General features: G+C 42.3%; 2 protein-coding genes across 2 annotated transcripts in view; one reads left to right on the top strand and one right to left on the bottom strand.

The window, feature by feature from the left end:
- Nucleotides 1-6,589, top strand: part of FKBP1B (FKBP prolyl isomerase 1B) — a 44,758-nt gene extending 38,169 nt beyond the window's left edge. Inside the window, exons 2-3 of the mRNA XM_085320323.1 lie at nt 3,057-3,169; nt 5,873-6,589. Of these exons, the coding sequence (XP_085176449.1) occupies nt 3,059-3,169; nt 5,873-6,001 (240 nt within the window). The 5' untranslated portion in view covers nt 3,057-3,058 and the 3' untranslated portion in view covers nt 6,002-6,589. The remainder of the gene's footprint in view (nt 1-3,056; nt 3,170-5,872) is intronic.
- Nucleotides 6,590-11,665: 5,076 nt separating this feature from the next.
- Nucleotides 11,666-15,634, bottom strand: SF3B6 (splicing factor 3b subunit 6). Its single transcript, XM_085320361.1, has 4 exons — nt 15,482-15,634; nt 15,115-15,233; nt 12,265-12,403; nt 11,666-11,778 (listed from the first exon to the last, which is right to left on the bottom strand). Exons 1-4 carry the CDS (start codon nt 15,509-15,511, stop codon nt 11,689-11,691), a joined length of 378 nt encoding a protein of 125 aa, XP_085176487.1. The 5' UTR covers nt 15,512-15,634; the 3' UTR covers nt 11,666-11,688.
- Nucleotides 15,635-15,956: the final 322 nt, after the last annotated feature.

The raw sequence follows: 15,956 nt of genomic DNA, 5'->3' as shown, positions 1-15,956 counted from the left end.
GTCTAGCTTTCTAAATTAATGTTGTTAACTTTTTAATTTTTGTAAGTTGGTTGACTAAAAATGATAAACAATTCTAGGAAGTTCTTCCAGTCCTAACATATACATCTGGATGGGCYGAGTCATTTTTGGCGGTAGCTGGCTTTCTCTGTTGACTGTAGAAGTAGTCTAGACAACAGGTTGAAATTCAGCTTTTACCTTTGAGATAGCTAAAGTTAGTGGTAGAATTMATCTCACCCAATTTATGCGCAAATATGCTAGAGCTGGGCACCTAAGCTTAACAGGGCATCTATGGAGGTGCCTCAGTGTTATCTCTGCGGATGTGTCCCGTGTGKTTTTTTTGACTTCCCAGCTGAATTATTCTCAAATGAAGGAACTCACTGGTGACAAGAAACCTTGACCATAGGCTGGCTACAACATTCATACCGTTTCTTTCTGGTCCTAACCTCTCCTCCATAATACAGGCTCGCTGATAACAAATGAAGGTTGACTCTTTCTCTTGGAAGAAGCACGTAATGAGATCTCTTTCCTCTAGACAGATTTCTTTTCATTAAATGCGTGAGATCTTCATGCTATCATGAACCCTCTGCATCCGTCAGCCTGGCTGAAATTGGCTAGAAGGTTCAGAAGTTGTTAGACCAGTACAGACACCGCTGCCTGCTTAGGAAACAGGCTTAAATGATGCGACCTTAGCTGAGGTGGACTGGCCTCAGTTAGGTAATCCTTGCTAAGAGTGCAGACACACCTGTGTTTTAATAAGAAATAATAGCTTGAATTAAACCTGGATTAAAGCTTTTTCATTTTTCACTCATTGTTTTAGCCCAAATAGTATTCTATTTTTGATAGTTTAGATGTATCCCCATCCTGTCCCTTAACCAAATTATTTGTCTTCTCTTTGAGCTGCTTCACCTTCAATGAGCTGTGCTTAAGTGATTCGACAGGACTCATGATCTGAAACATGTCCTTTTCTCCAGCTGCCTTTTAATACCTAATTGCTGATTAGGACACCGTGTTGATCAGAATGTTTTTGAAACCGAAGTACTCTGATAGCCAAGTTTGTACAGTTAGTCTGATACAGAGATTATTACTTTTCAGAATCCAGTGTGAGGTTGTTACATCAAACAAGGATATAGGCATCTAAAAGTTTCACTCCATCAAAATTCTCATTGATTACCAAGGGAGTTTTGACTCTGCAAACCAATGTCATTGTTCAGTTCCAGATTGGCTTTTTCTTTCCTTGTGTTGTTAGCTAGATAAATAAAGGTGCTAGCAGGACAGAGATGGGCATCCATCCTCATTGAAGAATATCAACCCAATCAATTTTTTCACAGAAAGAAAATCAATTTGATGCATTAGCAAGAGAGAAAATAAAACATTATGCTGTTTTAGCTCCCAGGAGATTGAAGAGTCAATTCAAACTTTCAGAAATAGAGAGATAACAGAGATAAGCTTCAAAGTTCAGCTCTAAATCCAGATCAGAACTTTTCCAGGGCACATGGGGACTCTGACTCATTTCTAAACTAGATGCGCATTTGAAGGGCGGTCATATAAAAAATAACTTTCTTGTCAGMGCTTCAGCCAATTTCAACACATCTGACTGTTTGAATCTCATTTTGTCTCTGGAAGTAAAATGGGGGGGCAGTGATAGGCAAGGTTATATTTCTGAAGTCATCACTTAGTGGTCATTGCTGGAAAATAGGATGTAATTCTAAGTACAGGAGAACAAGCTCGTTTTCTCCCCCAGAGCCTGACGCATCTTCTRTAGATGGTGAAATGAGAGTTTGATGTCCTGTGTGTAAGACCAGCAAGTCTGCAAGCAGATAGATAGAAACATGTTTTTAAATGGGAAACGTAGTCCATTAGCTGCAGTCAGGATCTCCAAAGAGTTAATTCTGGCTCTGCCACTGTTTTGGTGTGTGATACTTCATAACCCATCAAACCTTTAAATGGAGTATTTGTATAGGATATGACTGCCAAACAAAATGAAAACGTACTAAAATKCTGTGGCACTTCATATTTGAACCTGAACTTCCCGAATCGGGCTATTTTATAAAAAAAAAAGATATCTCCTTGGGCTGTGAGGAGCATAAGTAATGTTTGCRTAATGCTTTGAACATGCAGAGTGTAATAGCAGTAATAAGGTTTTAATATTAAAACTATTAAATTTGGGGATTCTATAATAGTCTTCTGCCATTCCTTAGAAACATAAGATTTTATGAMGTGTTTAAAACTACTCTAAAAGGAAAGAGTGCCGCTTAAGATCAAATTCTGCAGAAGGGGTTAGATGCTATGCCTGAGAGCCCCCCCGAGCTGCTGCTCCCTGCCTGCCCCCTCCACATGCACGCTATTTTTCTACTGTCCARATGCAACCTTGTTTGTCAGTACCTAGAAAGCCGTGTGCAGGCAGCTGCTCCGACTTCCCAGTCTGCATGGGGGGCTTCAGGGATATCACTGAGCAGATATATTGCATAATATTTGTGTATGCTGTGTGTGCTTGCACGTGAGCCGACATAAAGCACTCCACTATTACTGCAAAAGGTTTCAGGAGTGTGACAACCACTAATGGTGAAAGTTATGAAAAAATATGCCTTATAGGCAGATTATTGCATAATTGCCCTCTTAGAGTTTTATATGAACACACACACACACACACACACACACACTTTTCTCTGAAGCGCCCTCTGAGGTGCTTCTCACTTGCTCTTCACCCGCCTCTATCCGTTTAGCCTGGAAGCTCTGCTGGGTGAGGGACAGCTTTTCCTGGATATTTTTGTGACGTTTAGCACAATAGGATTTCTAACCTGCTGTGATAAGATTAATAAGGAGAATACATTTCCGTTTCTTCCGTTTTAGAGCCTGAATTACTGGAAGGCAAAGGTAACAACACGGTGCGGCTGTTTTTGACTCCCCCGCCTTACCTGTATTGGACTGGGCTTCAAAGTGAAAATGGAAATGAGCAGCTAATGTGACCAAGACATTATTTTTTTTAATTCTTCCACCCTCAAGGCACTTAAATTCAGATGTAGGTGGGATTGAAACTGTTTATGTTGTTTTGGCAGGGATGCTACAGAACGGAAAGAAGTTTGATTCCTCCAGAGACCGAAACAAGCCTTTCAGGTTCAAGATTGGCAGGCAAGAAGTCATTAAAGGATTTGAAGAAGGCGTTACACAGGTACAAAGATATAAYGCTAGCTGAATTTCACATGGAGACSTTTCAGCTGAAGGGTGTGTGAGCATGGTAGTGTTCAGTGCAATGTTGCCCCGTTGAGGGCAACCACTGGAAATCACAATGTAGAGTCCTGGGTGGTTTTCTGAAAGCGTGCTCCATTCGAGCACAGTGTTTCCTTTAGTCCTTCGGTGGCTACCCAGCGATGCTCCCTGCTCGCGAGGATTTCCATGTGGTATGCACTTGGCAGGGGAGAGGTTAAGTCCCTTTCCCAGGGGCAGCTGCCACAAACAGACCACAGAAGCATCTGGGATGTTCCAGGTGGCAACATTTTACCTCTATTTAGCAATTCTGTAAAAAAAAACAAGCTTGCTGCTTTTGATAAAACCTGTGGCCCTGCTACAGAGTTTGGTCCTTGCTGAGTAGGGTACCAAATTGCACTGTTAAACTTTTATGACTTGAGATGCCCAGCTACAAAATTTAACATTCAATGATCAACCCTAAGCCAACAAGAAGGAAAACGTCATCCATTACAGTTTAGTTCCACCACAGTAAAATCCTAAAGGAGTCATACACATTGCCAGCACTGTGCCAATGCAGCCGCAAGTGCAAGAGTGAATGAGATCAAGGTGCAAATCCCTTGTGACTCCCCATTTCTGAGTCCTAGAACTCATGTAGGAAGAAATTGCTCAAGTATTACTATTAACTGGAACAACTTAAACATAAATAGAAGGAGGAGTGCAAAATGAGAAACAATCCAATGACAAATGATACAACCATGCTTTTCCAGAGGGATGAAAGAGAACTWGGTTTCCAGCCCTATGGTGAAAGCAACACAAGCATTCCCCTCTCTCCAGTCAGAAAAAGAGCAAGTCCATTCRGATGAATCCTAGACTCTCTGAAAAATGTCTATTTTCTTGTCAATTATTTATGCTCCATCCTTTATTATTTTCCTTGCAATAATGCCTAAGAGGAGTTCAGGATCCTGTGTGCAAAGCACTGTAGAAATGCAGAACTGGTAGCCTGAACAGAGAGAGGAAAGGGACAAAAGTTTGCAAAAGAGTGAGCAACAAGACAGTTTGCAGATGTCCTGTGAGTACTATGGTTTTTCTTACTCATGTTGGCATGAGAAGACCAGGGGGCTCTACAAAGAAAAGAGCCTGAAAGCGTGTTTGAGGTCCAAAGTGGGGTAGTTTTATCCCAGTCAGAAGCCAGTGCAGATAAAGCTGCAGCAAGCTCTGGGTAAATCAGTGTATCCCTTTCTCGAACGCTCTCGCTCGCTGACTCCTGTCCCTCAGTTAGTAAGTGGCCTAAATTAATTCCAGGAATCGCTCTAGCAACAAGCTACCCTCCTGCTCCTCCTAGTGGATGATTTTACTTAAGAGTTAAGCATATGGCTGTCTCCAGCTCAAGATTTTGAAAGATTTGGGGAGAGTGATTGACACAAGCCCCTTGCAAAAGGGCAGTTTGTTACCTCCAATATATAGATTCTTCAAGCCTTGATTCCTTGACTGTCAGGGGTCAACAGCATCTGTGTTCCTGTGCTCAACTTCTGATAATTCAGCATTGCCTCATGCCTAAAGCCCGTGTGTGGTTTCACAGCTATTTTGCCCGTGGGCACCAGACAACCTCCCCTAGACAAAACTCTGCAGAGTGGGGAGGTGCTTTGACACTCAGCACCATAACAGTATGAATGCTCCCTGCATGTGGGAAAGTCACAGTTTTGTTCTGCCTGCTGTCACCTCTTCCCCGACTCTAGCTTTGACATATTTTATAGCAACTGKAGAATTTTCAGCACAACAAAGGGTAACATATGGTCCAGTGTTACGTRTGAGCATGGGAGAGACTTCAAAGTTAAAAACTCTGCTCCAAATCAGGGGTCAGTTTTTGATTAATAAATATTCAGCCACCAGTCTGTGGTGTATATGCCAATTTAAGCAAGCTCTATCCCCACATACTTTGCCAGCAGAGCAGGGATTTGACACTTGATGAGCAGTTTTCAGTCTAGGCTAGCCTGGATTGAGAGCAATCAGCACGTCCGTCCATCCTGGGGACAAGGACTCTCTCACGCAATAGGCAGCAAGTGCCTGAGGTGAGATGTCTGCCCCAGCTCTGGCTGATGCTGGGGAACCGAGTACCCCTTTCAGGTAGGATTGTGTCAGTGTTTGTTTTGCATCTGCCCAGCAGCAGAAGGTGATGCCTGCTGCATTAGTGCTTGAGCAAGAGTTTTGCCATCGTCCCTGCTGATGTTTGTAGAGGCAGAAGAGTTGCTCGGTGCCTTTCAGACGGAGCCTCGGTGCCTTKCTGAAGCACTCCCTGATGAGCACAGAGCTCTGCTCCATCCGTTACCAAGAGCCTTTTCCGTAACGCCTGCTGAAGGTGCTGCGTGCGTGCTGCACGCTGCAGAGGGGACTCAGCCTCGTACGGTGGCTCCGGCGTAAGCGGTATGGAGCACGCGTTGAAAGGACTCCGGCTCTAAAACTGATGCCGTAGGTTAGATCTCTGCAGTGAGAAGCCAGAGGAGTCAGGAGACCTAAGTGAGGCCTGTTCAAGGCATTTTTCAGAATTTTTCAAGAGATGAAAGATGAATCCTGATGWCCTAACTTTTCTCACAAGTAAATCTGCCACATCATGGTGATCTGGTGTTTGCTTTCTTCCTAATACTGTTTCTCCTCTTGTCTTTTCCCTTCTCCAACATTCATAAACCAGATGAGCTTAGGACAAAGAGCAAAGTTGACCTGTACACCTGAGATGGCCTACGGAGCCACAGGCCACCCCGGAGTCATCCCTCCCAATGCTACTCTCCTCTTCGATGTGGAGCTTCTCAGGTTAGAGTGAACCTTCTCGGGGAAGTTGGCTGGAGACATCTGTCAATAATCATCCATTCTTTCTCCCCTTCCCAGCAGTAGGWGAAGTCTTCACTGGAATCCTAATCCTCCCTGCTCAAGCTGTCATGTCAATAGTGCCTGCCCTTAGGTCCTTATACCTTCTTTCTCTTTTTTTAACCTTGTGGTGTCTGTATTTGCCTTTCATTAGAAGCTTTGTTTTGAGAAAAATGCCTACCGTTGTAACATTTCAAGTTGTACATTTTATTTAATTTGCATGTAAGAAAAAATTCACAGCGACAATTGAAAATATATATAAATATAAATATATATATATATATTCCTTATTGAAAAACCACTGCCTTACTGTACACTTAAACCAAGAAAGAAAGAAAGAAAGAAAGAAAGAAAAACAAAAACAAAAAGGTGCTCAAAAAATCCAATGTACGCCTTGTACATGAATGGGCATTAGCCAAACAGAGTTACCTGCGCTGCCACTTTTCTCAACTTGTACGTTCTGCTTGCTGCTGTTTTGAAAAATACTGTCTCATTTAATAATTAAAATATATATATAAAACAATAAAATCTTGATACTTTACAATTTCTGTGTTTCCTGTTTTTCTCCTTTCAAGTCACTGGCCATTGAAATTCTTTTTATCAGCATAGAAGTTCTTCAAAATATCAGCCCATTTGCTTGTTAATTATTTCTCTTCGTCTATGAAGTATGCATAATTTCATGTACAGGTTATAAATTGCACAGCGGAAGATCTCTGTGGGACCAAAGGAAACGAGGACCGTGGACGTAAGGACTGCTGGGACAAACTGGTCCTCCTGACTCCCCACCTCTCCTGTCCTGCCGCGTGCCCATCAGCTCTGGCTGTATTTTGGCTGCTGAAGATATGGAAAACAAGCAATGTTTCTCAAAGACATTTAGTTCTGGTCCGATTCTATGCCTTTGCAATGCTGGAACTTGGGTAAAAAATTTCTACTGGAACTGAGATAGGCTAAAGGAAAGCAGAATTTTACCCATTCGCCTCACAAAATAAATACTAACTATGGACTGACGTTGCTGCTGGAAGCATCTTTTCTTAGGCTGCACTTTCAGGCTCTGTTTTACTTTGTACCTGGGCTCAAGGCACTTGAGACTGGGCAATATTTATTTCATTCAGCAGTTCTGTGAATTAAGCACTGGTTCCTCCTCTGTAGGTACAAAGATGTGTAAAGAGTCATTTAGCAGTTTTTGGAACACAACCTAGTATACAAAGCTATTTGTGTGCTGTTATTTTGCATTGGACTAAACTTAATTTCTTGCATATTGAGCTTGTTAAACTGTTGGTTATTACTAAGTTAAATAGCCCCTTTTTTTTCTTTTCTATAGAAAAAAGAACATACCTGGGTCATGATATTKTTTTCATTTGACTATAAACTGCTTGCATATTTTTTGACTACTACATTTTTGATGGAAGTCTCTGAAACAATTGATTCACTATTTTCTTGTSTGAGTCTATATAAGAAAAACAAAACTAGCCTGAGGAGGCAGACTGCAAAGCTTCAAGCAAATAGGCGGTGGGATGACATCTCCTGGAGAGCAAATATAAAACRAGCACAGAAAATCCAAATTGGCAATCTGATCACCAGCAATTACAGATCTGGCTTCTTTCTCTAGCTGTTCATCTTAGCCACAAAGCAGCATTTTACCTTGTTAATATATAAATAATCCCATTCCTTACAAGCTGTTATTCCCTAATGATAGGGGTAAACCTTTTTTTTTTTTTTTTTTTTGGCAGAAATCCAGGGTCACTGTAGCAACTAGAACAGGCTTTATCTACACATTTCAATAATAGGTCTATTACTTAGAATAGACTGATTTTGTGCTATTAAAAAGGAAATTTCCCATTAGCAAGGAGGAAATTAGACCTGTCTGATGCCCACAGACTCTCCCAACATCTTTTCAAAGATCACAGTCTCCTTTGCACTTCCCTGCCTCTGGGGCTGGTCTTGATTTCAGCATGAGGTTACACAGCCCAGTCTGCATTGCACCCGTTTCACACGTGAGCGAGGCTCTGGTTTGGGAGCTTTCCTGAACTCCTCTGAAGCGAACAGGGATGCGAAGAATTGATTTGGCTCACCTGGAACGACCTTGTTTTCCTTGCCCACCTTCATCATCTGTCCATCTCCTTGAGTCTCCGGGAAGCTTCTGCTGTGCCGATGGCCATAGCTACAGCATCGCTCTACCTTTAAGCTTTTGCTGGGGTCCTGATCAGTGGAAAACGTCTTCCAGCTGGGCTTTGAGAGCTGATCACACTCCCTCGGTCATTTCTTCTCTGCCTGAAGAAACGAATTGCCTTTCCCAACAGCAGCACAGCGCTGCCATTACCGGGTCTGTAGAATTCCTATTGCAGCTGGTTGAGGAAGCCCTCTCCCACATCACCCTTTCTCTTCAGAGACCTTTGCTGGAAGCAAAGATTACATTTCGCATGCCGCTTTCATTAAAAGAAAATAACTGAAAGGAAAACTCATTGCGCTTCATGATGCCTAGGGAAATTAAGTCTTCAACAAAATGTAATCTTCAGGCCTTTACTTGACTGCAAATGTGTTAATTTACTTAATTGTATCATCTGTCAACACAGTATATGTAATTACTATCACTATGTAATGGATTGGAAAATTTTCACTGACATTGCTTGTGTAATCAGGTAAGCTCTTGTTACTAATTTCTAAACAGCAAGGTAGAAAAAAATGACCTTGCAGGCTTAATTTCATGCCCTACTTCCTGAAAAATTAAATGGAAYGTGAACACACACAAGAAACCCAGCACAGATGTAGAGTACAAGGCTGGTAACATCTGCCTTGTGTGCTGCCCCCTCTGCCATTCGTATAACTGAGCTCATTTCCCTGTCCTGTGATATTACATTTCAAACAAAATCTTGAGCAGACCTCATCAAAACAATCCTCTGGGCATTTGATTTCCATTCCCTCAGTCTTGCAGGTACAAATTATTATTTCATTTTACATGCGCAGGGACACTGAAAGCCCTGAACAGGCACTAGAACAGAAAGTATGAAATGGAATATTTAATGAAAGGCAGCAGCTGAGCTCTCAGGGAAATCAAAAAGCTGCTGATCTTGAGGATTCATTGAAGGAATTTTTATTAATCTTATTACCCTAAAGAATTGCTTTTTAATATATATTTTTCAAACAGCATAAAATCCTCATCAAAACAGATATTATAATGAAAGCAATAGGCTGCTATTGACAGAAGGATGCAGTATTTGCATATGATTTTAAATATTTTTAATAAGGCCAACAGAAGGCGACTAAATTATTACCACTTCAGTACTTTATCATCAGTATTTATTACAAGCAGCAATCCAGCACGGTAGCAATCACCTCCAGCTCCTGTTACAACTTGAGGCCTTCTTGTAACGAAGCTGGCGTAGGAGGGAGTAGCTATCACGTAAGAGCGACAGGGGAGACCGCAGATGGCCGGGCAAGGCGGARCGGCGGCTAAAGGAGTAGCTGGGATTCACCTTTACACGGCTCAAGGAGGGACCAGGAGGCTTGCCAGCTGCTCAGAGTCTCCCACGTCCCAGCTGTGTAACCCCCTTCCTCTCCCTCAGATGCAGTCTTTTACCATGGTTCCACCTGATTTTTTTATTTCTGACATGCAGGATGGCTTAAGTGTTATTGTTGCAAAAAGTGGCCTGAATTTGAAGGGAATGACATAGACACGGAGGAGGCACAGAACAGGGACAGGACCCGCTCTGCTGCAGTCGTGCACAGCATTGAACGCTGCTCTGCAGCGTAAGACAAGGAGATGAAGCCCGGGGGGGACCTCTCCCGAGGCGGTCGCTTAGAGAGGACAGCGGCACTTTTATCAGGATTGGGACTCAACCACCCGCACAGCGCTGCCGTCGCGTGACAGCCACGTCTGCAGCCCTCGCCCTCCGCGCTCCTCTCAGCTGGGAACCAACACGCGCAGCACGGGGCAGCTCCCGGCCACCTCGTCCGCTGGAAGACTGGACGCTGGTACCCAGAGCCGTGCAGCCTTCCCTGATCACAACAGGAACGAACAGGCGGATACGCGCACACGCACGGGCACGCCCACGGCAGGGCAGGCTTTACGGTGATGGATGTTTTACAAATTCTTACACAAATTACAAGCACTCAGATGATGAATGACTTTTTTTWAAAAAAAGTTTACACGTAGAAGTGGCACAGTATAAAGCAAGCCTTGATTAAAAACAGCTATGCAAACAAGCATATTTATTCTTATACTAAATGAATGCAAGAACAGCATGTTTGAAGTAATATTTCCCACAAAAAATTAAGGATAGAAACAGGAAGTACATTATACTGTACTGAAAAATTAATCTAAATTACAACTCCTCAGGCAAAATATACTTGCATCTGCTCAGATCTTGCACTGGCTGGAAGTTATGCGGACACAAGTTAAACATAAAATCCAAGGTAATAAATCACCTCTAGAGACCAGGTACCTATCAACAATCACACAACTTCTGCTTGGTTCAGAACAGAGGTAGAGCTTACTTTTCACKATCCCAGTTAAGCATACTCAGTATCACACCAGTTTTTATTCACCAGACATGACTGCTGATATTTTTAGAAGAGAAGCTAAGGTTTTAAATCTGTTTGCCCCTCCAGTAGGCAGTACATCTAAAATTAATATACATGAAATACATTGAAGTTCAAAACATTGGGTAGAAAATGACATCTTACAGGTATCTAGAATTACAATTATCATCTATTGTCTTGCTTTGRCTCAGGTGTTTTCTGCATTAAATGACATGAAGTTTATTCCTATAGCTTCTATTAACTTCAGCACAAACCAGATAAACATAATAAAGATTCCTTATGACGTGAAGTCAGTCCTACAGCTATGTTCTATTTGAGCAAAATTATTTCACTACAACTATTCTGTCGTGGTCACTGGGAACAAGATGCTTTGACTAAAGTCACCTAAGCAGTTATTTTAAAAGGTCGTTCATTTCCTGTAACTTGCAGGAGAAACTTAGTTAGAAACAAGAATGTAGGTTCTGTTTGTTTCTAGTAAGGAGTGGCCTAACAGCCAAGTAACAAAGTTAAGCTCCTTCAAACACTCCCAGGGACAGAATGCCACAGTAACTTCTGTACAATACTACAGGTAGAATGAACTATCAAACCATACTTGTTATAAAAAACCAAAACCCACATTTCAAAAACACACACACAAAAAAATAGCACTCCAAGGCAGTGACACCTCTTTATTTGCAATATCTCATTTTTAGAAAGTGAGAAGTGAAATTCACCTTTATGTGAACATTTCACGCAGAGCCCTTTGAACTAACTCTTCATATTAACTGGCTGCTGTATTTAAAATCAGCACTGGAGAACGGTGACAATTTCAGCAGGCCAGAATCTTGGTCCCATCTTGTAAGATCCTGCTAGAAACATGACTGTGGTTATGCAGAATTTACCAGTTCAACCTTACGAGATACAAATCCTCTTAAATGGACACGGTTTCTGTATTAAGCAGATTTTGTAATGTTCTTCATTTATTTCATTCTAATGTTAAGATCTAAAGACTCAAGTTAGAGCATATTAACAAAACAAGAGAAGTTAGATTTGACTGAGAATCCCTATGTTTAGTTCAAGAACACAATGGCAAGGCTTAAAATCAGTTTTTCCATAGAGATCAGTTTATTTTGGTGGGTCTGTATTAATTCCATATTTTTCCTTGAGAAGCTTAAGCTGCTCTTCTTTCTTCTTTGTATCCATCTTTTGGAACGCCTGTAATTAAGAATAAAAGACATGAGAAGAATAATCTCATTACATTTCCCAATAACTGCAAATGACTCAACACTATGAGCTACATCACTATCACATACCAAAAGTGTCCTCTAATTATCAACCTTGGAGAATGCCATAGTACACTCGATATGATCAGTGCCAGGCAGAACATCAAGGACTTTGAGATTTCTTTTACTATTAAGCWAGATCTCCTATACTGCTGCATCTGTTAAGTTTTAAGGTCCCTGCTACCTCCTCCTCCTCTGAGTACACTCACCAGAAGCACATTTATCCTCAGTCCAAAYGTACTTTTTGCACACCAATTAACCAGCCAAAGGTGAAATCTCTAACCAACCCCTCCCCTTATTAGTTTGGATTTATTTCTTAAAAAAAAGAAAAAAAAAAAAGCAACTGCCATTTCAAACTGAAAAGCAACTTATGTTAAGCTAGATGCACAGGTAACAAAAAAATCCCAATCGTGCTTACCCTGTTTGCATTATAGTACAAAACCACAAGGTATCTGTTGCACACGTTGAATCCTGACAGGTGATCACAAGCATTTTTCGCATCAAAGATGTCTTCATAGACAACATAGGCTGTTCCTCTTGTTTCAGGAGTGTTCCCACTGCAGAGCAAGATCAGTTTTAACATTAAACAATACAAATATAAATATAAAACACCTCTATTAGTATCTAGCAATGACAGACATTAGAACAACTAATGCATCTTCACAAAAAACAGCTTTTAATTATTTTTTCTATATACTGAAATGCATCCCTGCACTGATTTGAACTAACTCTTCATATTAACTGGCTGCTATATTTAAAATCAGCACTGGAGAACGGTGACAATTTCAGCAGGCCAGAATCTTGGTCCTGTCYTGTAAGATCCTGCTAGAAACGTGACTGTGGTTATGCAGAATTTACCAGTTCAACTTTCTGCTTTCTGCACTGATCTTCCTTTACAATTCAGAGTCAAAAATTATATCAAAACCTTACAAAGGCATGTACTGTATTATATTCTAAGGAGACTGCATCTCTCCACAGTAAGTACTGGAAGCTGTTGCTCTTGGTGGTTGCCATGTTTCTGGAAATYCTTTGTTTTAACAGTAATTAAGCAGGCCATCAGTTAACAGCTATCTAGATCAGAAGCATAAGCAACCCTAGGAAGGAATACCGTTTTTAGTACATCACAAGGTCAAATTGGGACTCAGACTAGCCACACTGGTGTAATACCACTTCAGAAGTATGAGCATCACCTACAAGGCCATCAATTCAATTTCCTCTGCCTGATGGATACGAGACATCTCCAAGCACACAACGCTAACTACCCTGTAAAGTTACATAGCTTACAAAATCCAAAAGATTTCAACAAAAAGCTACAATAGCTATAGTAAACTTGATTATCAGAAGGACATCTCTCTAAGGTTCTCACTATGTAGATCATAAAAAGAGAATCCTGACGACAAACAACATTGCACACTGGGCTGTGCATGAAAACTAGGATAGACTGAAAACTGAGGAAAGTAAAGGACCAAAGTCATTAGCTGTAGTGTGGAATTACCTGTGTAATCTCTGTTAGACAATGCTAGAATTTCTTCAAAAAAATCACCACAAATCAGTGATTTTTCCAAATTATCAGGGAGACTGTCAGCTGTTCCCTTGAGAAAGCATATTCCAACAAGTCTCACTGATGGACAGTTCCTCTGATATTCATCTTAACTCTTGGTTGTTATTGTCTCATTGTTCCTACCTATACTCTTTCAGAAACCTTAAATACTAGTTCTCCTTTGTCAATTTATGCCTGCTAGTGAAGAATTCCACCTACTTACCCAACCAAATTCTTCTATCTCTTGTCTCTTCCTCGCCCATTTTTGTTGCTCTTCACTGCATTAGCAAGATCTAACTAGCTATATGTTCCAACACAGCACTCAAGAGCACATTTCTTGCTCTGTTCTACTTCTTTGTTGGCTGAAGACAATTGTATAATTAAGACACACTCTGTTCTACATTGAACAATTAATTTCTACAGCTCAATAAGCATCTCTGTTTGGGATAGTAAAGCTGGGTCTGTTTAACCGATTCCATGTTTACATCCTGCATAGTCAAAACAACTAAACATTGTCAATCAATTACCTTCTCCCACTCTCAGAGCAGGAGGAAATGGTGTGTGATATCAGCCATAAGGATATATTCTGCTCTAGGAACCTGATAAACAGCCTAGTCGAGAACACMCACTGCTGCAGTTGACTCTGTCAACAATAGGATAAAAGCAGCGCAAAGGCTTAGGAAACAGGGACTACATTTCCTTTCTATTTGTACATCTAAAGAAGTCTGGCTCACAATGTTTTCTTTTTAAGTAATACTTTTTAAGATAAAGATACTAAAGATACACATCAAGTTTTGTGCCTTTTCTTCCCTTTCCAAATACTTTTCAGAGGAAAAAAGCTTTTGGTATCAATGTCAGTACTCCAACCAATCTTACTACAGTTCTCAATAGCTATTCCAAAATTCTAGCTTCAGTGAACTCTTTCTGCCTCAAAAACAAGGAATATTAGAGCTCAAATCTTCAATATTTGAACTAAAGGGAAGAATCCCAGATTTGGTATAGGCTTGTATAACCTCAGTACATTAAAATATATATATATATATATATATATATATATATATATATTAATATTACAGTCCTATAATCCGCAGACTATATCCTTGGGGAAAAGTAGTATCTGGTGTACAGGGGGTCTTGTATTATTTTATGGAGAAACAGCTTCAGAAGCAGTAGTAACAATTATTTATTTTTTAATTAGGTTAGCATCTAGAACTTATTAAAATAGAAAAATTGGCTGTATTCAACCTCTGCTTTGCAGGCTAAGACATTACTTAGACAAGGGTCTCTTTTCATTACAAATTTGCTTAGTGCCTACTCCAAAGGATTCTTAGTTCATTCTATGGTTCTTATGAAAGTAATAATGATTTCTGCAAGTAGAATACAGATTTGCACAGTATTAGATTAAAAGGATTTCTTGCTTGGACAACAGAAAGAAAAAGCAGTGGTTTTGGAAATTACATGACTTCAGTTTCTCCAAGACAGAGCACGCCTTTTTATTTTTACCCACTTACCAGTGCTCACATTGAATTTAAGCTTTTTCACTGGCCATATTGTTTTCTAATGACATTTGCACATTCTTATGAAAATCGACACATACAACTTTGGGACGCAGGGCTACTGATCCAGTGCAACCCAACTGCAGCTTACTATAACAGGAATACTGACGGACAGTGAATATTCTAAAACACACATACATTTTATCTTTTCAAAGAAAACTAAAGTACTTACACTCTGATCTGCCGGATAGGTCCGTACTTCCCAAAAATATCATACATTTCCTCTGCTGTGATTTTGTAGGGCAGGTTCCTGATATACAGGATACGATTAACCTCTGGAGGCAGCCGAATCTGAGGCAGGAACAACCGGCACCTTGTTAGACTTACAGGGGACGCTTCACACCTTAACCGCAGCTCCTCCTGGACGCAACCGTGCAGCTGCGGCCCCAGGGAGCGCCCGCCCGAGCCCTCACGCCTCAGGAACGGCGGCAGCAGGAGCGCCAGGCCCTGCGCCAGCGCCCCAGGGAAACCGGGGCGACCGCCGCGAAGCGGGCGGGACCGGGCGCCGCAGCCTTCGGGGGGCGGCGGGGGTCACTCACGTTAGCGCGCTTCGCTGCTTGCATCGCCATGGCGGCGGCGGGCGGGGGCCGGGGCCGGGAGCTGCGGGGAGACGCGCGGCGGACACGCAGCTGCGGCGACGCTCCCCTCGGCGGCGGCCCGGATGCGATCCCAGCTCGCCCCGCGGCGGCGCGCGCGGAATGACGTGGCGCGCGGCGATAGGGCCTCGCCGCCGGGGGGGKGGGGTGGAGGAGTCACACGACCCGCGCGCCTGACGCAACCCCCCGCGCCTGACGTTTGCCCCGCCTCTCGCGCGACGTCTTCCCCAGCTTGCCACGCCTCCCGGGTGTCGCCCCGCCCCCCCCGCGTGACGCTTCCTCCCATCGCCCCGCCCCCGCATGCGGCCTCGCCCTCTCGCCTCGCCCCCGGGCAACGCCTCGCCCCCTCCCATGGCCACGCCCATTTCCCCGCCCATGCATGGCCCCGCCGCTTTCCCCGCCCCCAGGCATGACCCCG

The sequence above is a fragment of the Rhea americana genome, unplaced genomic scaffold, assembly GCF_003343005.1.
Source record: "Rhea americana isolate MKP2758 unplaced genomic scaffold, rheAme1 scaffold_63, whole genome shotgun sequence".
NCBI lineage: Eukaryota > Metazoa > Chordata > Aves > Rheiformes > Rheidae > Rhea > Rhea americana.
The sequence above is the reverse complement of the archived record's forward strand: the minus strand, read 5'-3'. Positions and strand labels throughout refer to the sequence as shown.